The sequence below is a fragment of the Delphinapterus leucas genome, chromosome 14 (assembly GCF_059928025.1).
Source record: "Delphinapterus leucas isolate spDelLeu-1000000601 "Yukka" chromosome 14, BTC_Dleu_Yukka2, whole genome shotgun sequence".
NCBI lineage: Eukaryota > Metazoa > Chordata > Mammalia > Artiodactyla > Monodontidae > Delphinapterus > Delphinapterus leucas.
In genome coordinates, this window is record NC_143142.1 from 15,188,032 (window position 1) to 15,210,324 (window position 22,293).

Here is a 22,293-nt window from a genome sequence, read left to right on the forward strand (position 1 = left end):
CCAGTCATCTGAAAAACATAGATTGTGGCCATCGGGTCAAGCTATTTTGAATAGATTAGATAACTTAATAGTATTATTAGAAAATCAAAGCCCTATCTAGCAGGCCTACAGCAGTGCTTATAAGTCATCTTTCTAAATAAAGCACAATATTTATTACGTACAATGATTTTTGCTATCAATCATGGCTAATACGTTATACCAATAATGATAATATGAAGTGGAGTAATACCGTTCATTCAGGCTTGGGTTTGTAAATTCTGTAGTTTATTAACCATAAAAAAAAAAAAAAAGCAATTGCCTAGTGGTCTCTAGAAGTTTCTTCCAGCATTATTATTCCAGGAATCTACACCTTCTGAATAAGTGCATCTCACTGACAATAGAATGTATCCCTGCTCCCCAACTTCCTGGTGACTGCACTGTCTAGAAAGAAAGAAATATATGTGCGAGAATAATACATATCCAAGCAGCTAGAACCATTGGTTAAAAGAGACAGAAAAAAAAAACCAAAAAGAAAGAAGGAAGTGTATCTGAGAAGGTGACTACTACCAGGGACAGTTTTGGGTACTTGTTGACAGAGAACCTGATGGGGGAACCAAGTATACCTGGTGGCAGGTATCTTGGTTGGCTGACCCAATTCTCACCCCCTTTTTTGGAGCCACTTTTCAGTTACAGGTAGCTGCAACTTGAAATGTAAGAGAGTTTGCTGGATGAGGCTTCTAATAAGATACCTGGGTGGGTATCCTCCCCCTTTCTGTTCCTCCAACCTCACCATGGACCCGCCACCTGGAGGTGCAATAGCCACTCTCAGTGCCACGAAGACTCAAATGAACGACTAAAGAGGGTGGAGCCAGGAAGAGCTGGGGATGAGTGTGCCCCAGGGGACCCTTGGTCTTGTCTGGAGGCATTTTTGGTTGTTGCACTCGGGGTTGGTGCTACTGCATCTGGTGGGTAGAGACTTAACACTACCCAAGACAGCCCCTACCACGAAGAACTATCCAGCCCCCAATAACAAGTGCCACGGTGGAGATGATCTGCTCCTGGGGAAAGTCCAGTGGAGCTGTTGTGCGAGTCCTAGGTTGCCTGCCTTAGGATTTCTTGTTATGGGAAGAAAAAACCCAATCGTTTAGGCTCCTGAGTTGGGCTATCTGTTATTTGTGGCTGAGTGAATCCCAAGTTGCTATAGCAGGGAAGCTCTTTGATTTCAGCCTGTCCCAGGGTAATCTCCAGATGACACTTCCTTTAGATGATTCTCACTGGCACTTTCCACGATTGTATGGGACAACCCGACCCGTCTCTGAAACAGAGAGACAGCAACCATTCAGTAGCTTCTTCTGCTAGAAGATGCCAACACCAACGGTCCCCTCCACCCACGTCGCCAGTAGGATCGGCTGGGTCCAAGATCACAGGCCTAAACGAGAGATTAGAAGCCATTAGAGGCATGCTTTTTAGAACCAGTGGCCTCAGAATTGGGGGCCCATTCTACTCTTTGTAATAAAACAATGTGTCTTTCTAGCTTAGATATCCGTAATTCAAATGTACCAATACAGTTCAAAGTGATTTCCTAGAATTAAATCATATTTGTCAGAAAAGTTTTGAAAGCTGTTCATTATTATACACATGAAGGCATTCTATAAACATCTCTCCACGCTAGGGCAACTGAAATATAATGTATCATTTAATCAACTCTACTGTCAAGTAGGTCACACCCACGGTAGGCAAGCCAGGGTATCTTGTTGTCCTTTTTTTTTTCTCCTCTATTCTTTCTCAATGTTTCTTTCTTTTCTCTCTTCTCTTTTCTTTTGCTTCCACTGTTTTGGTTCCCTGCTGCTGGTGCTGAGTGGATACACTAAGATTCCTTCCTATTCTTGAAGGATAAAGGTTTTGTGGGATGGAGGTTGGAAAGGGGAGATAAAACCTGATCTAATAAACAGCCTGCAGGACACACCAGCACCGAATGACAGCATTATTTCTCAGGAACACACTTCCAACTTCCACACCTTTTAGACCTGCTAATGAATCCATGCTTTTCCTTCTGACCTAGAAAGATGAAAGCAACTCAGGGGCCTGGTACCTTGGTCCTTCCTTCTTTGTTCCTCCTCGATGACATTTCTCCTGCCTCCCTGGGATTTTACCCCTGGAGACTGTGGGCGGTTCTGACGGTCAGCACATTCCCTTCTCAGTTTCACAGGAGGAATAATGGATCAGGACCCCACGGGAGGTGAATTCAGGTCACCAAAATAGCGTTGGAGGGAATCAGGTTAAGAAATGGAGGGGGCTGAGGTTTGGGGCACCCGGTTCTCTGGATCTGGGTCAGGAGGAAGCTCCTCACAATCTCATCATCAAAGTTGTAGTTGACCATCCACAAGACACAGAGATGCTGCTCGTTTGTGATCAACTCCAGGACCGTCCGGAAACCTTCAGCCGTGTCAAAATCCTGCGCCCCGCTCCCCTGCTCCCAGGCGTAGATGGTAAGCAGCTCCAAGGCATATTTGGGGGGCAGAGGCCCCTTTTGCTTCAGTTTGCTTCCACACTGAGGGAAGAGTGGGAACATCAGACAATACTGGCTAAAGCAGGAAGGCGAAATGAGCGTAGCAAGAGCCTTAGAGGGTGCACGTGAAGGACTGCTGGGGCCGGAGTAGGGCACCCAGGTCTCGAGACGCAGCGCTGGGACTGGTCTGGGAAGGGTCAATTTGCAGCTTAAAGGCAGCCCACGCAGGCTTCTTTGTTGTGCTTTGGCTGTATGTACCGTCCTAGAGTTATAACATAGTACCATTTACTAAAGACCCACTGTGTGCTAATTATGGGGCCAGACATTCCACCTACGTCATTCACTCCTGATCCCCCAGCATCCCTACACAGCGGGCAGAGGTCGCTATGCTGAAGTCATGGGGAAGTGAAGTGACTTGCTCAAGGTCACCCTGCAGCCCTGAGCACTCTGAGCACCCTGGGGCTGGGTGTAGATGTGGAAACCACAGGGTTCAGTCTCCTCGGGTTTCAGGAAGCTGGACACAGAAAGGAGACATCTCCTGAAAGAGCTGCTGTCGTGCTGGGTGTCTGCTGTCATGAGAATACTTAGAAACTACCCTGTGGCAAGATGGATGGAAGTGGAGGGAGGCGAACCAGTATAGAAAATGCAGCCCCTGCTGCTGCCTGTCACTTCAACCCGCCTTCCAAGAGGTAGCATCTGTGTCTATTAATTATGGACACCTAGCAGCAGATAAGCCATGCTGGTGACTTGCAGGCATGAAAATCCCAACTTCATCTGCCCTTTGGAGGCACGATAACTTGGATTCCTGCAGAATTCTTTGGGTGTCAGGGAAAAGGAAAATAAACCATGTGTGGCAGCTTTGTTGGGAGGAGATGCTTACATCTGACCCATCTCAGTGGGGTTAGTGATGGGAACTCCACAAAGATACTCAGGGTTAGGCATGGGAAGATTCTGTAATGTGGTCCAGCCCCCAGCATGGGAGACAGTGAGCACAAGTGCTGGTTTCATGGTCACAGGGTACTGATAAAAATAATAACCAGGTGGCCAGGACAAGAGCTGTCATACCCATTTGTACCAGTCAGGCGAATCAAATCCTTCAGTTTGGTGGGCCGGGAGCAAACGAAATTGCGCTGTAGCTCCGTGAAACAGGTAGAAAATTCTCCCCCCAGGGCGTCTGAGGATTTAGGCAAATAGATGAGGTCAGCATAGATCCTGGGGCTGGGTGTAGAGACAGACTTCAGTTCACCTAACATGGGGAAGAAATTTACATTATGCTTTAATCTGTATAGAAAGTAACAGATTTCAAAACACTGTTGACAACTATAATTTAATTCTGGGAAATTATTTTGAACTCTATTAGTGTATGTGAATTACTGATGTCTAAGATATCAGGGGCATCTCCAGAGTAATGAGATATTAAAAATTACATGGTTTATATGAGTATAGGTGGTATTTATTATTAAAGCGTTATCTAGACCTGCACTGTCCAACAGGGTAGCCATCAGCCAAGGTGGCTATTTGCATTCAAACTCATTAAAGGAAAATCAAATGAGAAATTTAGTTCCTTACTCGTACTGGCAACATTTCAAGCTCTCAGTAGATACAGAACACAGGTAGAGGACATTTTCGTTATCCCAGAAAGGCCTTCTAGACAGTGCTGATTTGAAGTTTGCCAACTGTGGCCCCCAGACTAAATCTGGCCGCCTGCTTGTTTCTGTAAATAAAGTTTCATTGGAACACAGTCACGCCCACTTATTAATGTATCGTCTATGGCTGTTTTCAAGCTACAAAGGCAGAGTTGAGCAGTTGTGACAGATACCTTATGGTCCTTAAAGCTGAAAATATTTGCTATCTTGCCTTTCATTTGAAAAGTTAGCTGACCCCCTATCTATATACTGTCATTTCCTCTCTAAAGACCCTAAGAACCATTCAGAGGCAAGGTACCAGAGTCTTCTTGATTTTGATTTGGAAAATGCGGTACGCGGGCCTCTCACTGTTGTGGCCTCTCCCGTTGCGGAGGACAGGCTCTGGACGTGCAGGCTCAGCAGCCATGGCTCACGGGCCCAGCCACTCCGGGGTATGTGGGATCCTCCCAGACCGGGGCACCGAACCCGTGTCCCCTGCATCGGCAGGTGGACTCCCAACCACTGCGCCACCAGGGAAGCCCTTCCTTGGTTTCTTTTAATACACCATTGTGTATCTGTCACTCACGAATTGAATTTCTAAAGGAGTTTTTGCCTAAGATGGAAGGCGAACACCCAGATTTCCTGTCTTTGCCTCAGAATTTCTCCCACAGTCTGTTTTTTCATTTCCTTCCCTACTACTTGAGGCATTTTATCTATAAATGTGTACTGACTTCCTGTGTACCCCATTCTTTGATAGATGTTGTGAATGACACCATGGGAGTGTAAGATGTGGGTTCTGGCCGTCGTAGGGATAAAATAAACGAGAATGAAAATGTATACAGGTGTAAGGTATTGCTGTCATTATGAATGTCACCTGTTGGGGCACTGGACCTGGTCCGATCAGTAAGTCACGTGACTTTCCCTCTTCCCCCCCCCCCCCCAACCTCCCCCCATCACACCAGAATCCCTCTTCCTCTTCCAGAAGCTCAAATCTTAGGAGTCTTACCTAGGGCATTAAATGCAGGCAGCACATCAAAGTCAACACTTTCGTTGAGGACTTTGGATTTCAGAGTTAAGCTCAGCACCCGGGGAGCCTTCCATTTTGAAATCTCAAACTTCACTTCAAAATCCTTCTCCTGCTGACAGGCTTCCAGTTGCTTATGGATTTCCTTGATGATGTTGCATCTCTCGTTTTTCTGGGAGGTGTAGCTTTTCAGCGGGTCCGCGAACACAACAAGGTCGGCATGGGAACTGCTCTTCAGAGCCGTGCCTTTGGCGGTTGACCAGCCCCCCCGCCCCCTAGGGAAGCAAAGGCAGCTGGAGATAAAGCATTTTCTAGAGCCTGAGCCCTCACCCCCATGGGCTGGCGCCCGTTGGGCTAATTAATGAGGTTGCCGGGAGCGGTGCCATGTTCGAGTCTCCAGTTAGGGCTGATTCCGAAGCAGAGTGTTTCATTTTCCAAAGAAATAGAATCATCTGGTTCCAAAGGTGGCTCATCTCATGCCATTTGATGTGTGAATTTGCCCACAAACAATGGATGGGCTAGTTATAAATGACCTGCTTCTCAAGTCAACTTCCTAAAGATTTCTGGTAAAGACTACGTAGCTTTACAGACTCACAGACATGGAGAACAAACTAGTGGTTACAGTGGGGAGAGGGAAGTGGGGAGGGGCACTACAGGGGTGGGGACGTAAGAGGTATAAACTATTAGCAGTAAAATAAACTACAAGGTTATATTGTACAACATGGGGTATATAGCCAATATTTTATAATAGCTATAAATGGAGTATAACCTTTAAAAATTGTGAATCACTATACCGTACACCTGTAACTTATATAATATTGTACAGCAACTATACTTCAATAAACATAAATAAATTTTAAAAAGAGACCATAGTGAGAAAAAAAATCCTCAATAGTGAAAATCTAAAATTTCCCCCCTAGATAAAACAAAATTCGAATGGATCAATACGCAATGAGCAAATTTTAAACACAAGGCACTGTATTAATATCAGCTGAATGTGCTCTGTTAGACACTATATAGATCCCTCTGCATACTTGATCTTATGAAATACAGTCCTCAAGATGTCCATTTACAGTATACTCTGGACAAACAGACAAAAAAGAGTATGTAGCTTTATTTGAATTTCTGTGACCTGAAATAAATCAAACTAAGGCAAGCCTGACGTCATCTCTTCCCTCCTGCAATCTGGGGACCATTGGATGAATATTCATCATTTAGATGCAGGGGTCGGCAAACTTTCCGTAAAGCATTAGCTGATACATATTTTAGGCTTTGTGGGCTACGTGTGTCTCTGCCACATAAGCTTCTACTTCCCGCTCCTCACTTTTCTCCCCCGCATCCTCCTCCTTTTCCCCTTCCTCTTCCTCCTCTCCCTTCTTCTCCTTCTTCTTCTTCAACTATGTAAAAATGTAAAACCGGGGCTTCCCTGGTGGCACAGTGGTTGAGAGTCCGCCTGCCGATGCAGGGGACACGGGTTCGTGCCCTGGTCCGGGAAGATCCCACATGCCGCGGAGCGGCTGGGCCCGTGAGCCATGGCCGCCGAGCCTGCGCGTCCGGAGCCTGTGCTCCGCAACGGGAGAGGCCACAACAGTGAGAGGCCCGCGTACCACAAAAAAAAAAAGTAAAACCACTCTTAGCTCGCTGGCCCTGGCTTGCCAAGCTCTGCACGAGGCAGCTTAGGCAGGCACACAGGTTCATTCTGTCTGTTTTGTGAAGTTCTCCCTGAAGGCACAGCTGCTTAGCTGATGGGCTTCTTTGAGTGTGAGTCGGGGAGAAGCCAGCTTCGCAGGGAGCTCTCTCAATGCCACAACTTGGTGGGATTTGCTCTGAGCATCAACCCTCATGCATGTTTTCCTGGTTTTCCCCAGAAAGCTCATTTGATTTCTGCAAAAGCAATGTTTATTTTACCCATGGGTAGCGAATGCCTGGCTACGTGGCCTAGGAGGCGAGGGGAGGGAGTGGAGCTTCCTGTACACAGATGCTCCATTAATCCCTGGCCCATGCCACTTCATTCATGCAGCTGGTCTCCCGGGCCACAGCCCCCTCCCTGCATCCTCCAGGTGGCACCTCTCCCATCACCTCAGCAGACAACTCTTGCAACCAACTTCAGGAAGATAGAAAGCAACTTCTTATCGGCCAAAGGCTCTCTTCCTATTTTCTTCTTTGATGTGTCATTAACGTTTCTTATTTATTTACTATCATGTTAATGAGAGGCTGGGGAAGGAGAGGACAAAATGAGTGCTTCAACAATGGTTCACTGACCATGAACACAGCCAGTCTTGTTTTCCCTCAAATTAACCTTGTGAGACATTTTACTCATGGCGCATGGGACGTCGGTACTGGTCCCCAGACCCGTCCCAGGGCAGCATGCACACAGATCTGTTTTTTTTGCATCACGGCAAATGTTTTTGCTCACAGGTCAGCACTTTTCTCCCTCCCTTCTTGTGACCCTGGACACACAGTTATCTGGTTGGTGGCCAACAGACGGAGGCAAGTGTGTCAGCGCGTGACCTTGGAGTCTTGGACAAGAATGGCCCCATCTGCTGAATCTCTAGCTCAGTTGATGGGATGAATTGAAACTAGGAAGACTGTCACTTTTTGGTTTAATACACATGGAGCTTAGAATCTGCTGTGGTTTGAATGGTGCCCCCCCCCCAAAAGAGATGTCTGCTGGCAACATGTGTGAATGTGATGTTATCTGGAAAAAGGGTCTTTATAGATGTAATTCAGTTAGGGATCTGCGGGCCCTAAACCCAATGACAAGTGTTCTTAGAAGGGAACAGAAGAAAGACCCAGAGGAGAAGGGGACGGGGAGAGGGAGGCAGAGACTGGAGTGATGCACCACAAGCCAAGCACCGGCGAGCGTTGCCGGCAGCTCTCGGAGGTTAACACAGAATCAGAAGTCTACTGTGATTAGAACTCGGCACTTTCACAGCCGTGGGCCGGGCTCAGTCCCTGGTCGGGGAACTAGGATGCCGCAGGCCACACAATGTGCACCCCCCCCCAAAATCTATTGCGAATGACGTAAGCAGTGCATCAGCACCCTCCACTGAAAACCAGGGTCCTAGTTGCCCATCTCCCCTGCTTCCCTCCCTCACCCTTTGTCCTCACATTTCCAGTGGTCACGAGCATTGCAGAGTTACAGGAACAGCTTAGTCCCCGCCAATAACAAAGAGAAAGGCCATTGCTCACCTTGACAATCTTCTGACACTTTGTAGTTGAATGTCGAAAGCAATTCTCTTTAAGAAACTTACAGACGATGTCAACAGCTTTCTTGATCTGATCTAGGAAAGTCCTGTTGGGCTGGAGAAAGTCCTTGATGAACTTGTCTAGAAGATGGCCTGGGGTCACGTAGAGCGGCGCAGGCTGTGGAAGGAGCCCGCTGTGAGACGCCCCCTGCCAGCCGCCTGTCCCCCAGCCCCCGCTTCCTCCCCTGCCTGCTCTGCTCCCCCAACTCTCCCTCCTGCTCTCAACTCTCCTGCTGGTACCTTTGTCATCCTGAGTTCTTGCATTGACATATCCCAAGAGCATACCTGAGAGTTTCGGGTGGTACCCAAGATCCCCCAGAAACAGGACCTCTCCTAGTTGCTCCTCTTACCCTCTAGAAGGGATCTGGATCCTTCTCCCAACAGGTCTGTGAAGACCTGGCTCCAAATTATTGTCTAGCTTCCACTTTCTGTTCTGGGATCGTCCACACATGGCCAGCACCTCTTGGCTTCTCGTACTGCTCTGTTCCTTCCTTATTTTCCCATTTATTACAGGTATTTTTGACTTCTGATGATCACATTATTCCTTTTTCAAGGTTCTATCAGCCTCTGTTAAACACCCTGTGCCCCGGTGGATTGGTTTCCCTGAACGGCCGTAACAAATCACGTTTCTAGACGTCTGCAGTCAAAGTGTAGGCAGGGCCGTGCTCCCTCCAAGGCTCTAGGGGAAATCCTTCCTGTGTCTTCCAGCTTCTGGCAGTCCACGGCCTTCCCTGGCTTGTGGCTGCATCACTCTGACCCCTGCCTCTCTTGTCACATGGCTTTCTCCCTTCTGTGTCTGTGTCCCTGTGTGTCTCCTTATAAGGGCGCCAGTCATTGGATTCAGGGTCCACGCTGATCCAGGATGACCTCTTAACTGGTAATACCTGCAAAGACCCTACTTCCAAAGAAGGTCACATTCTGAGGATCCGGGTGGACATGAATTTTGCGGGACACTATTCAACCCTCCACACCAGGGGATGCTGTTCCGTCTAAGTGTGTTGAAGAGAAGGGCTGTCCTGGAGTCAGAGGGGCTGTGTGTTCAGTCTGAAGGGACAGTTACCTGTTCTCTAATCCAATGGGACTGTGGTCACTCCTGCTCACTCCCTTGTATCTGTGGTCACTTTTGGAAGGAAACCATATTCTGATGTCTAAATGGGGTCTGACATCTGCATAAAAGTGAAGTTCTCTCCTCTTCAGTAGAAAACATCAGATGGGATGTGCTCCATGGACCACAGGTCATGACACCTCACCTGAGCATCTTTTCTTCCCTGTTCTGCATGCTCTGGTCAGGCCTCAGTCTGCAGAGGCAGCTTACTTCTTGCTAGTGGGAGGGAGAATAGTGATATCCACCCCCCACCCCCGCCCAAAGTCCACGTCCTGCTCTATGACTATGTTACCCTATATGGAAAATGGGACTTTGCAGATATAATCAAATTTGTGTTGATAGATGTGCTTCTCCTTTGGGGGATGGGAGGGGAAAAACCAATGCATCTGGCCCTTCATTAGTTCTCCCATTTGCAGCCTCACTTCTCGCTCTCGCCCCCAACGCCTGCTTCAGTAGAGCTCAGAGGTTGTCCCAGCATCCGCAGGGGTGACTGCCACCCACGTCTCTTGGGCTCTGCTCCATTTCATCTGTCACCACCTTCTCACCTGCTTTCTCTCTTGCAGAAACTAATTGAAATCTCTCATCTGCAGGTGCCCGCCTTTTCTCTTTGTTCAATTTTGCACATTACTATCATTTTAATGGAAGGGGAGGTCCCTAATGGTGTGTTATAGACTGAATTGTGTCCCCCTAAAAGATATGTTGAAGTCCCAACCTCTAGGCCCTATGAATGTGACCTTATATGGAAATAGGGTCTTTGCAAACAGGTAATCAAGTTAAGACGAGGTCATTACTGTGGTCCCTAATCCAGTACGGCTGGTGTCCTTATAAGAAGAGGAGAGAGACACAGAGACAGACATGCCTGGAGGGAGGACATTGTGAAGACACACAAGAGAAGGCCATGTGACAACAGAGGCAGAGATTGGAGTGTTGCTGCCACAAGCCACGGACTGCGAACGGCCACCAGAAGCTGGAAGAGGTGAGGAAGGACTTTTCCCTAGAGCCTTCAGAGGGAGCATGGCCCTGTCAACATCTTGATCTTGGATTCCTAGCCCCCAAAACTGTGAAAGAGTAAATTTCTGTTGCTTTAAGCCACCAGTGCATGGTGCTTTGTCATGGCATCTCTGGGAAACCAACTCACAGTGATCTTGGATAAGACTGCAGTCTGAGTATCGGGAGGACCCTGCCTGCAGCAGGACACGAGCTATATTGAAAGCCCTCTCACCAGAACATTCCAGGACAGTCCAGGTGACTCGTTCAGCCTGAGAGAAGATAACCAGGTTTGAGCTTCTTGTTTTAGCAGCTGCCAGCAGGTGTTATCTTTGCTCACATTACTGGTTGGGTCAGTTGGATCCAAGATTACTGGCCTATGAATTTGATTAAAAAAAATCAGTTGGGAGAAGAAATCATCTTGGGGGCAAAAGGCCTGGACTGGGCATCTGGAAACCTGGATTTTTACCTCCTGCAGTTCCTCCCAATTGCTGACGTGCTCTGTCTGAGATGTCTAGCCTCTCTGGTCCTGGCGTTCTCTGTGTCCAGTGTCCTCTGCTTTACAGGCGTGTTCCATTCATAACCTAGTAAAACGGTCTCCTCTTTCTGCTGACCCCTCCTCTCTTTGCCCCTTCCTTCTGTGAGGGGAAGTGTTTGCTTTGGGACAAAATGTGACAATGGTTTAGAATGTGAAAAGCATCGAAGTGTCCCTCTTTCAGACAGACCTCTCTTTGCCTCCCTACCCACTGCTGCTGGCATTCTTTTGGTGCATGCTTGGCTGGGAAAGACAGGGATGCACCCTCATTCTAAGGGGGTACAGCCTGGCATGTAGATAAAGAGGTGAGGAGAGAAGGCTGTGGGAAGCTTGGTACCTCGGGGATCGGAGGTGGCCCAGCAGGATGTTGCGGACGGTCTTATCTTCAAAGTTGTAGTTGACTGTCCAGTAGACACATAGCTGCTCCTGCTTCCTGATAAGCTCCAGAACAGTCCTGATGCCTCAGTTATGTCAAAGTCTTCTGCTCCACACCCCTGTTCCCAGGCATAGACCGTAAGCAGCTCCAGCGCATACAGGGGCAGCAGGGATGAATCCTTCAGCTTTTCCTGGCACTGTGGAAGGAGAAAAGTGTAGCAGATAATTTGGAACCCAGTTCCGCCCATGCCAGGGGTCTGAAATCAAGAAACTAGAAGTCGGGGCTTCCCTGGTGGTGCAGTGGTTGAGTGTCCGCCTGCCGATGCAGGGGACGCGGGTTCGTGCCCCGGTCCGGGAAGATCCCACATGCCGCGGAGCGGCTGGGCCCGTGAGCCATGGCCGCTGAGCCTGCGCGTCCGGAGCCTGTGCTCCGCAACGGGAGAGGCCACAGCAGTGAGAGGTCCGCGTACCGCAAAAAAAAAAAAAAAAAAGAAACTAGAAGTCTATAGGAAGTCAATGTCCCCTGTCAATGATTGAAATGATATCATGGCTAAAATTCGATGGACCGACAACAAGTGTTGATAAGAACGTGGAGCACCTGAAATTGTCATACACTGCTGACAGGAGTGTGATTTGGTACAACCATTTGGGAAAACTATTTGGGTGTATTTACTAAAGTTATATATATATATATATATATTCCACAAATTTATTCATATATGCATGTGTATATGTATACACATATACATATATATTCATATATGTATATATACACAGATAAGGTATATATAATGTATATATGTAATGTGTGTATATATATAAGGTGTGTGTGTGTGTATATATGTATATATCTATATATATACACACACACACATACATATATAAAGTATACCTTATAGCACAGCAGTCTCACTCCTGCATATTTACCCAAGAGGAATGACTGCTTAAATTCACAAAAAGACATGTAGGGGAATATCCACTGTAACCTAATTCATAATAGCCCCAATTCGGGAATGGCCCACGTGTCCCTCAGCAGTAGAATGCATCCATGTACAGTGTATTAATGCAATGGAATAGTACAAAACAATGAAGAGCCACTACTCCCTGCCACAACACAGACAAATCTCTCAGGCATAATATTGAGCAAAAGACGGCAAACACGAAGTACACGCAGCATGATTCCATTGACATCAAGTTTAAAAACAAGCTAAACTAATTTGTGGTACCAGATGTTAGTATAGTGGTTTGTTTGGGGGGAGCATGGACTGGGAGTGGGCATCCTGCTGGAGCGCAGGAAATGTGCCCTATTTTGATCTGGGTGTTTCCTGAAAGGCTATAAAAACACATTGAGCTGTATTCTTTTTTTTTTTTTCTTTGCCCACATGGCATGTGGGATCTTCGTTCTCCCACCAGGGTTGGAACCAGCACCCCCTGCACTGCGAGGGCAGCATCTTAACCATGGGACCACCAGGAAATCCCTGAGCTGTATTCTTAACATTGTTGTACTTTACCAAACGTGAGTTATCTCAGTAAAAGGGAAACGGATAATAGCAATAGACATGCAATTTGAAGTTTACCTTTTGACACCAGTACTTTACCAAGAGGATCAAATCCTTCAGCTTGCTGGGATGGTTGCTAAAAAACTTCTCCTGGAGTTCAGTGAAGCAGATTGAGAACTCACCGGGGCTGGCTTTCACCATATCCAAGGATCTTTTGAGCTCTCGATAGGTGCAGAGGCTGGGCTTCTCACTTAAGCCTGGTGTGAAACAGAAACAGAACTTTTGGTTTTCATGGAACCTGGCCTGGGTGAGCCCACAAAGAAGGCTGGATGTGGTTTGGTAGCACACGTTCACTGCTTCATCTGTAAGAGGACTGGTGCATTTGCATAAAAGGTGAGGGGTGGCTTGTCCTGCTAGATAATAAAATATAGTTAGGCTAATATTTAGTACAGAAAGTAATTTAAAAATTTCTCAGTAGTTTACTTTTCTCAGAAAGCGACCATTATCGTTTCCGTCTAGGAACGGTTATGTCTGGAATGTGTAGCTCTGCCGCTATCTGGTGGCAGCTTCTCGGTACTACATGTGAGGAAGAGCTGATTTCTCGTTCTCACATCATTCTTTGCGAGATGGAGTGCAGCCAGCAGAGGACGCTCTGGCCTAATCTCCAGCCACCGTGCTCTGAACCAGAGGACAGAACATAGGATTTCCTAGGAATTCTGAGTCACACTGAGTCTGTCTCTTCACCTTGAGTCCAGCCTTCCTTTGAGTCAGGCACGTATACTCAACCCTTATCATCCTAAAGGTCCTGCAAGTTAGCTGTTTCTAGCCTTGATCTTACAGTTGGCAGAAGTGGGTTAGTAGTAAGACCAGGATGAGAATTCAAGTCTGCCTACCTTGCAAACTGGTGCATTTTTCTCTGCACTAGGTCACCTTTCTGTGAATGTAAGTCGTCAGGGTGTGTGTGTGTGTGTGTGTGTGTGTGTGTGTGTGTGTGTCCACCTTGAAGGCACTGGGCCTGGGGCTTAAAAGACCTGGGCTTTTATTCTAGTTCTGTCAGTAACTGGCTGTGTGGCCCTGGACACATTCATTTCGTTCTGCTTCCTCACTTGTTTCTTTCTTTTTTTGTCTGTTTGTTTGTTTTTGCGGTACGTGGGCCTCTCACTGTTGTGACCTCTCCCGTTGCGGAGCACAGGCTCTGGACGTGCAGGCTCAGCGGCCATGGCTCACGGGCCCAGCCACTCCGTGGCATGTGGGAGCTTCCCGGACCGGGGCACGAACCCGCGTCCCCTGCATCGGCAGGCGGACTCTCAACCACTGTGCCACCAGGGAAGCCCCTCACTTGTTTAATGAGGGGTTGAATTTCAGCTCTAGTATTTAAGTTTGTGATAATATATGTACCTATGCTTGAGACTAAGCTGTGACTATGCTTAGTCTCACCCATTCAATCAACCATCCATCCATCCATCCAGTCAACCATCCATCCATCCATCCAAACAGTTGCCCATGGAAGATGTTTGCCTTGATGTTGACCTGATTAGAGGCACATTCCAAATACCTGCTCCAGCTGAACTTTTCCCAGATGTTTGCCCCATCCTCTACCTCTAACCAGCATTTATTCTAGTCTAAATCCTCCAGTGTAGTCCACAGAAGAGCAGCAATATCATGGCACTGGTTAGAAATATAGAATCCTGGACCCCAGTTTCCTGAATCAAAACCTGCATTTTAACAAGTTTCTCAGGTGCTTTGTGTGCGTGTCACAGTTTGAGATGCTCTACTCCAGAGTCTAGAACATTTCCTCCAAAGTCAACTAGGAGATAAGGGAGAAATTCTACAGAAGAGAGTAAGCTCAGGGTAGGAGGAATCTCCTCTTTTGAAAGTCAACGGTCTCTCGGGACTTTCCTGGTGGTCCAGTGGTTAAGACTCCGCACTTCCACTGCGGGGGGTGCAGGTTCCATCCCTGGTAGGGGAACTAAGATCCTGCATGCCACACAGTGAGAAAAGAAAGAAAGGAAAGAAAGAAAGAAAGGAAGGAAGAGAGAGAGAGAAAGAGAGAGAGGGAAAGAGAGGAAGGAGGGAAAGTCTACGGTCCCTCATTTTGGAAAGCACCAGTGGTATTTATTCAGATGCCAGGCTATCTACCACCCCTTTTTCTGGCTTTGCTCTCTTGACAAGCCCCTCCAGACCTGAACCTCCACACACACACACACCCACACACGGGGGGGCTCACCCAGAGCGTTGAAGGCGGGCAGCATCTCGAAAGTGATGCTCTGCTGTTCTGTGGACAGCTGGATGGTGAGCTTGCCACTGATGCTCTGGATCTCCACTTGGCTGCCAGCTTCATCGTGAGCTCACAGCGTTTCAACTGTGCCCAGAGGAGGTCATGTTGGCTTTTTCTCTGATCCTGGAATTGTTCAAGGCCACCGATGAAGATGACGAGGGTGCCATTGGAGTTGCCCCTCAAGACCATTCTCCGGCCATAGGAGCCACTCTGCCAGCAACAGAGAAGTGGATGTGAGACTCTGAACCCTTTGGGGTCACAGGGCACCCCGACAGGCAGAAATATTTCTCACCTCAAGCAAAAGCCTCAGATGTCAACAGAGTCTAAAAGCGGAGTGGCAGATGTTCATTTGTCCACCCAAAGAACTGAATCAGGATACCCATAGCAGCACTTTTTTAAAAAATAAATTTATTTATTGTATTACTTATTTATTATTTTTGGCTGTGTTGGGTCTTTGTTGCTGCGCACGGGGGCTTTCTCCAGTTGCGGCGAACGGGGGCTACTCTTCGTTGTGGTGCACCAGCTTCTCATTGCGGTAGCTTCTCTCATTGTGCAGCACATGCTCTAGGCACGTGGGCTTCAGTAGCTGTGGCACGTGGGCTCAGTAGTTGTGGCTCACGGGCTCTAGAGCGCAGGCTCCGTCGTTGTGGCACACGGGCTTAGTTGCTCCACGGCATGTGGGATCTTCCCGGACCAGGGCTCGAACCCGTGTCCCCTGCATTGGCAGGCGGATTCTCAACCACTGCACCACCAGGGAAGCCCCATAGCAGCACTTTTCCTACGAGCCCCAAACGGGAGGCAACTCGAATGGTCATCAGCAGTAGAATGGACAAATGTGGTGTATTCATACAGGGAACACATGACAGCAATGAAATGATAAACAACAGCTGCACACAACAACATAAATTTCGTCAACAGATGGCTCAAAAAAACCCACACACTAAAGCCACACAGTGCATGATTTCTTTTATACAGGGTGACCAACCTGTCTGGTTTACCCTGGACATGCTCAGTTTTAGCACCAAGAGGCCCATGTCCCAGAAAACCCTTCAGTCCCGGGCAAACTGGGATGGTTGGTCACTCTATACAAAGTTTAAAAATAGGCAAAACTAATCTATGCTATGCTGTCAGAAGTCAGGAGAGTGGTTGCCTGGGGTTGGGGGTAGCGACTGGATGGGGGGTTCAGGGGCTCTTGGGTCGGGGGTGGGAATATTTTATTTCTTGATCTGGGTGTAGGTTACACATGTATGTTGTTTGTGGCAATCCATCAGGCTGTACACTTAGATCAGTGCACTTTTTGTATGTATTATTAATATTTTAATTAGAAAAAAGTTAACAATATTGAGAGGTAGGATGGTATAGTGGTTAAGGGTGCATGCTCCCAAACAGATTATCTGAGCTTAAAATCCCAGGTCAGATGCCAACTATTAAATAACTTCTCCACGCTTCAGTTTCCTCATCTGGGCCAAGGTAGGAGACACCAAGTGTCCAGGTATCTTTGCTGCTAGGGCTAGTGGGTGTGTGTAAGGGCAGAGGCCAGAAAGCACTGTAACTACAGAGAAGTGGGATTCCGGTGCCGGAGAGCATGGGGTTTGTGGTGGGCATCCGTAAGCCCCTCCCCACCCTAGGGTCCTGGCCCCTTCCCAGCACCCTTTCTTCCCCAAAGGTCCAGAATCTTCAGGCTCAACCCTGGGGTTTGTGCCCATAGCACCAAATATTTCTAACTGATGACAGCTCCCCACCCCTTGCTGTTGAGAAGACACAGAGCATCCTTGGGTAGTTTTACTGAAGTCTTGTAGACTCAGTTTACTCCCCTGTAAAATGGGGAGAATAAAAACAATAAAAGTAAAAAAAAAAAAAAAACAATAAAAGTAACCACAGCTAATTTACTGCACTAACTTGGTACCATGCCCTGTGCAAGAACATTATGTGCTTAAGCCTCATAACACTTTGCAATGAGTATTATTTCTCTCCCATTTTACAAATTCAGATACTGAGGCACAGAGAGGTTAAACAACCTGCCCTGGGTCACATAGTAGTAAGGGGTAGAACCGGCTCCCCAACCTGTACTACTAAACTCTACACCATATCCCACCATCTCACACGAGTGTGGGGCTAGACAAGATGGTCTCTTGTGTGCCCAGGGCCCGGCACACGGTAGGTGCTCAGCACCAAGTCGCTCTGCCTTCTGGGTCCCAGAAGCCCTGACCCCAGCCTTCTACTCACTTTGGCCACGCCGGTCACCAGGGGGAACTACTCAGCTTCCTGCAGGACTGCACAGATGGTGTCCACGGTCTGGTCGATCTGTTTCTGACAGTCTTCAAAGGGCCTCAGGTTGTCCTGGGTAAACTCACCCAGTTTCTGGGCAGGCCGTTCGTAGAGATGGGACTCCCAGTTTCCCATTGCTCTGGCTGGCTGCTGAGATGACAGCTAATGGCAGAGCTGGAGGCAGAAGAGAATGAGGAACTCCTATGCCCGGAGACTGAAACCGAAACTCATGTCTGGGGAAAAGGAAACTCACAGAACCTTCCCAGCCGGCTGCCTCAATCCAGGGTTTTGCCCTCCCCCAAGCTGTGATGATCAGCCTTTCAGCTGCTCTCAAGGAATACTGGCGGTTAAAAATGCAGCCTCCAGGGCCTCCCTGGTGGCACAGTGGTTGAGAGTCCGCCTGCCGATGCAGGGGACACGGGTTCGTGTCCCGGTCCGGGAAGATCCCACGTGCCGCGGAGCGGCTGGGCCCATGAGCCATGGCCGTTGAGCCTGCGCGTCCGGAGCCTGTGCTCCACAACGGGAGAGGCCACAGCAGTGAGAGGCCCGCGTACTGCAAAAAAAAAAAAAAAAAAAAATGCAGCCTCTGGAGCCGGACTATGAGGGCTTGATACATGCGACATCTGTGTCCTTGAGCACATTGCCAGTCCTTTTTGTGCCTTGATTTCCCCATCTATAAAATGGGGATAATAATGGTACCTGTCTCACAGGCTTAATGCAAGGATTAAAGACTTGCAAAGTGCTTAGAACAGGACCTGGCACATGGCTGGAGCTGTAAAGTGTTTGTTAAGCAAATAACTTCATAGGGGGCCAACGGTCATCTTTTTTCTTTTTTTTTCCTTTCTTTTTTTGTTTTTCTTGTTTTTTTAATTGAAGTATAGCTGATTTACAATATTGTGTTAGCTTCAGGTATACAGCAAAGTGATTCAGTTATATCTATATATAGTTTTTTTAGATTATTTTCCCAGAGGTCATCTTTTGAGGCTCTTTCCCCTTCTCCCTGTTCCCAATGGCCTGGGAACTCAGAGTTAATGAGAACAGTGAGGAGAAAGAGACCCAGAGAGGGCGTTGACTTGTTCAGGGACACACAGCAAGGCAAGGGCTCAGCCACTCGGGTTTTAGTTCTGCCACCGAGCAAACACAGGTCCCAAGAGGTCTGTGTCTGTGTGCCCAGTTCCTCAGCACACACATGGACACCTGCCAGGTTTCATCGGGCACTTACCCCACCCAGCAAGGAAGGAAAACAGGCCCAGGAGCACACAGGCCAGAGGGGAGACAGACGTGCAACTCTTGTGTCCAGGACCATGAAAATGAAACTCCCAGGCAGCTCCCACTGGCTTCCTCTGTAACACAGAAGGCAAACATCTCCAAGGTGGGACAGAAGCAGACCCCCTTCTCTGTTGTGATGATTAATTTTGTGTCAACTTGGCTAGGACCATGGTACTCAGATATTTGGTCAAACAGTCTTCTAGATCTTTTTTTGAAGGTATTTTTGAGATGAGATCAACATTTAAATCAATAAACTTCAAGGAAAGCAGATTACTCTCTATAATGTGGGCGGGCCTCATCCAATCAGGTGAAGGCATGAATAGAAAAAAGCCTGGGGACTTCCTTGGTGGCACAGTGGTTAAGAATCTGCCTGCCAATGCAGGGGACACAGGTTCGAGCCCTGGTCTGGGAAGATCCCACATGCCGCAGAGCAGCTAAGCCCATGCGCCACAACTACTGAGCCTGCACTCTAGAGCCTGCGTGCTGCAACTACTGAGCCTGTGTGCCTAGAGCCTGTGTTCCGCAACAAGAGAAGCCACCACAATGAGAACCCCGTGCACCACAATGAAGAATAGCCCCTGCTCGCCGCAACTAGAGAAAGCCTGTGAGCAGCAACAAGGACCCAATGCAGCCAAAAATATCAATTAAAAAAAAAAAGAAAAAGGCCTGATCTCCCCCAAGGAAGAAGGAACTCTACCAGCAGGTGCTTCCCTGGGTTTCCAGCCGGCCAGCCTACCCTGCAGAAATTGGACTTGCTGGCCCCTGCAATGGCACAAGCCGATTCCTTAAAACAAATCTTTCTCTAAATCTAGATCTATAAAACCTATAGTTCTGTTAACCTCAAAAGTAAAACAGCCAGTTATTTTACCAGTAAAATGGCTTTATTCAGGAACAGCAAAGAATTTCAATTTGGGACAAGCAGGCTATAGCATAAGCCATAGGCAAGTCCAACAAACAAAGAAGAGGAACATTATTTTATAGAGAAAAAGGAGGAAGTTGGGAGGGGTTGTTTTGAATGAGAGTCCATTGGAGAAAAGCAAGAATTCAGGCTGATGACAGGTGATTGGCTTAGTTGCCGGGGTAGTCGGTTTCCTCCAAGACATGCAATGTACATCTTTCCTGTCCAGGCCTGTCATCGACAGTTTTTTCCTGTTGATGCTTCTTGTTGGGGTCTGTTGATTGACTGTCTTTCCTATGACTGAATTACGGTGGTACTTGAGGTGTGTGAGAGCGCCCCCTTCTGGTCTCCTGACTCCACTTAAAATGAGGTTTCCCTTTATGTGTTCATTTTCACTGTTCAGTTTCTCTGGAGAAAGTTGCTTATCACACCTGCGCATTAAGGGCCCTTCCCTGCCTTTATCTGACTTCTACTGTAACACCTAGAGGTAGGCGGGGTGGGCAGAGGTCATAAGCCTTCTTTTCTAGATAAGAACATAGAGGCTCAGAGAGCTGAAAAAATTTGCCCAAGGTCACACAGCTTGTAAGTTGTCTGACTAGGTTCTAACTACCCGTTTTCCAAAGTCTATGCTTTATTTTTATTTTTAAAATATTTTATTTTGAAATCTTTTGAAACACAAAGAACTCTCTCATATCCTTCATCCTGAAAATCACCACATTTGCTCCTCATTCTCTATGTATCAGTATCATTATTACTGAGCCATTTGAGTGCATGTTGCAGATAACTGGGCAGAAGCCAAGAGATTTCCTGTATACCGCCTCCTCCCCCTCCCCCAGCCACACAGCCTTGCCCACTACCAATATCCCCCAGCAGAGTGGGAGAGTGGGACACTGGTTACAAGTGATGAACCTTCATGGACACATCAGAATCACCCAGTCCCCTTTACTCTTAAATACTTCCATATGTATCCCCTAAGAATATGGGTATCTTGTTACATAAACACAGAATGACAACCCCATTCAGAATTGTACCTTTGATACAACGCTATCATCCCTTATAGCACATACAATGGATATATTCTTATATTCAATTTTTACCAGTTATTCCAATGTTGTTCTTTATAGCAACCCCCCCTCCCCCAAATCTAGGATCATGTTACATTTAGATGTCACGTGTCAGAAATGGGTCTCCTGGGAAGCCACTGGGAAAGGGACGGTGACTTTTTATTGGGGGAATCTCTCAGTGTTCTAATGGTCCATCCTTGAAGTAGTTTGATGGGGCAGATTGAGCGTCCCTCATTTGTGGCCCAGTTAGTTTGGTCCCAGGGACACCATATTTTATGACCAGCTCCTTAATTCTCTGTGGGTCAGGCCATCCTGACTGCCCCTCCACCCTACCACTCACGAAGAGAAGTGTGTCCACGTCACTGGTAAGTGTTGTCTCATGGCCGCTATGATTTCGGGGTTCTACCATCCCCAGTGCTGTTAGGAGGCCTGTGACAGCATCTTCTATGGAGGAGGCCACCCGAGCTTCTTAGTGATGCTGAGTCCTCTCACTGGCGTATTCTTTATGGCCTTGGTAACGTTGTATTCTCTGCTTTTCCACGGGAGATAATTTGGTGGCTTTTCTGGACTTATATAGCACATCCACCCAAGCATATCCACTTCCCTGACCTTTGAATCCCATCTTCCACCATCTCCCATGGGAATATCAGCATTTTGTTCTCACCCGGCAGAGGCTCTCACTTTTTCCATTCTAAGAGCCTGGCTAACAGCAACTCTGCACGGTCTCCTGGGGTCCTTGCCAGGGTGTGAAGTCCTGAATTCCAGGAGGGGACTTCCAAGTCAATAAACTCTTCCGCATCTGACCTGACACTGTAGCCTCTTGATCAAGTGCCCTCGGGGTCACTTCCACACACACCCACCTGACTTTTGCTACTACATGCTGACCGGGTCTTCTGGCTGTTTGGGATATAGGTCCATCCCTCCCTCAGCAGGCCCAGCGCGCCCCCGGCTGGGCTATTTTGGGACTCGACCCTACTCAGTCCTAGTGGGCAGGAGGGGAAGTGGGTGCCGGTCCTGCGGGGTCTTATGGAAGAGAGACCTCTGCAGAGTCTCCTTGCAAGGGGGGAGGTGCTAGCTTTTAACAGAAGGGGTAGATGGGACATTTCTGAACCCCAGGTTCAGAGGAGTCTGGGGATTCAAGATTTTCAGGGGCTTCCACTCTTATGTCCGCAGTCTATGTGTCAGGGTCCCATTCTTTCCCAGGTAGGGTCTTGACCTTGCTTAGCAGGCCCAATTATTTTGAGAGTATATAACTCTTTTACACCAACTAGGATGGTGATAATCAAAATGATCATGAATTACAAAGCGTTGGCAAAGATGTGGAGAGACTGAACCCCCCATTTATTGCTGAAGGGGATGTAAATGGTGCAGCTGCTATGGGCTGCAGCGAGGTGGTTCCTCAAATGGGGGTGCAGGGAGGGACTCCACCCTTATCTCCTTTGGCTAAACATTAGATCTGCCGGTTTTTGTTTTCCCAGAAGGAACTGCCCAGAATGGGGTTTTCTCTCCGGGGAATCAAAAATTTATGGCTCCGGTGCTCCAATTTTCATTCCAGCATTTCCGTCATCCCTTACACAGGTGCTCCTCTGTTTCCAAATCTCATGAATTTGGACTTGAACCAACAGCTCCC

The 22,293-nt window shown here is 47.7% G+C and overlaps 1 protein-coding gene across 1 annotated transcript; it reads right to left on the reverse strand.

Annotated features, from left to right (window-relative positions):
• Nucleotides 1-242: 242 nt before the first annotated feature.
• On the reverse strand, nt 243-22,261 carry OAS2 (2'-5'-oligoadenylate synthetase 2). Its single transcript, XM_089894529.1, is given in 13 exon segments — nt 243-1,408; nt 2,292-2,530; nt 3,554-3,567; nt 3,570-3,734; nt 5,120-5,408; nt 8,336-8,503; nt 10,713-10,854; nt 11,350-11,476; nt 11,479-11,584; nt 12,965-13,143; nt 15,114-15,209; nt 15,212-15,374; nt 17,391-22,261. Coding segments are annotated over 13 exon segments (2,034 nt in total). The 5' UTR covers nt 17,568-22,261; the 3' UTR covers nt 243-1,239.
• Nucleotides 22,262-22,293: the final 32 nt, after the last annotated feature.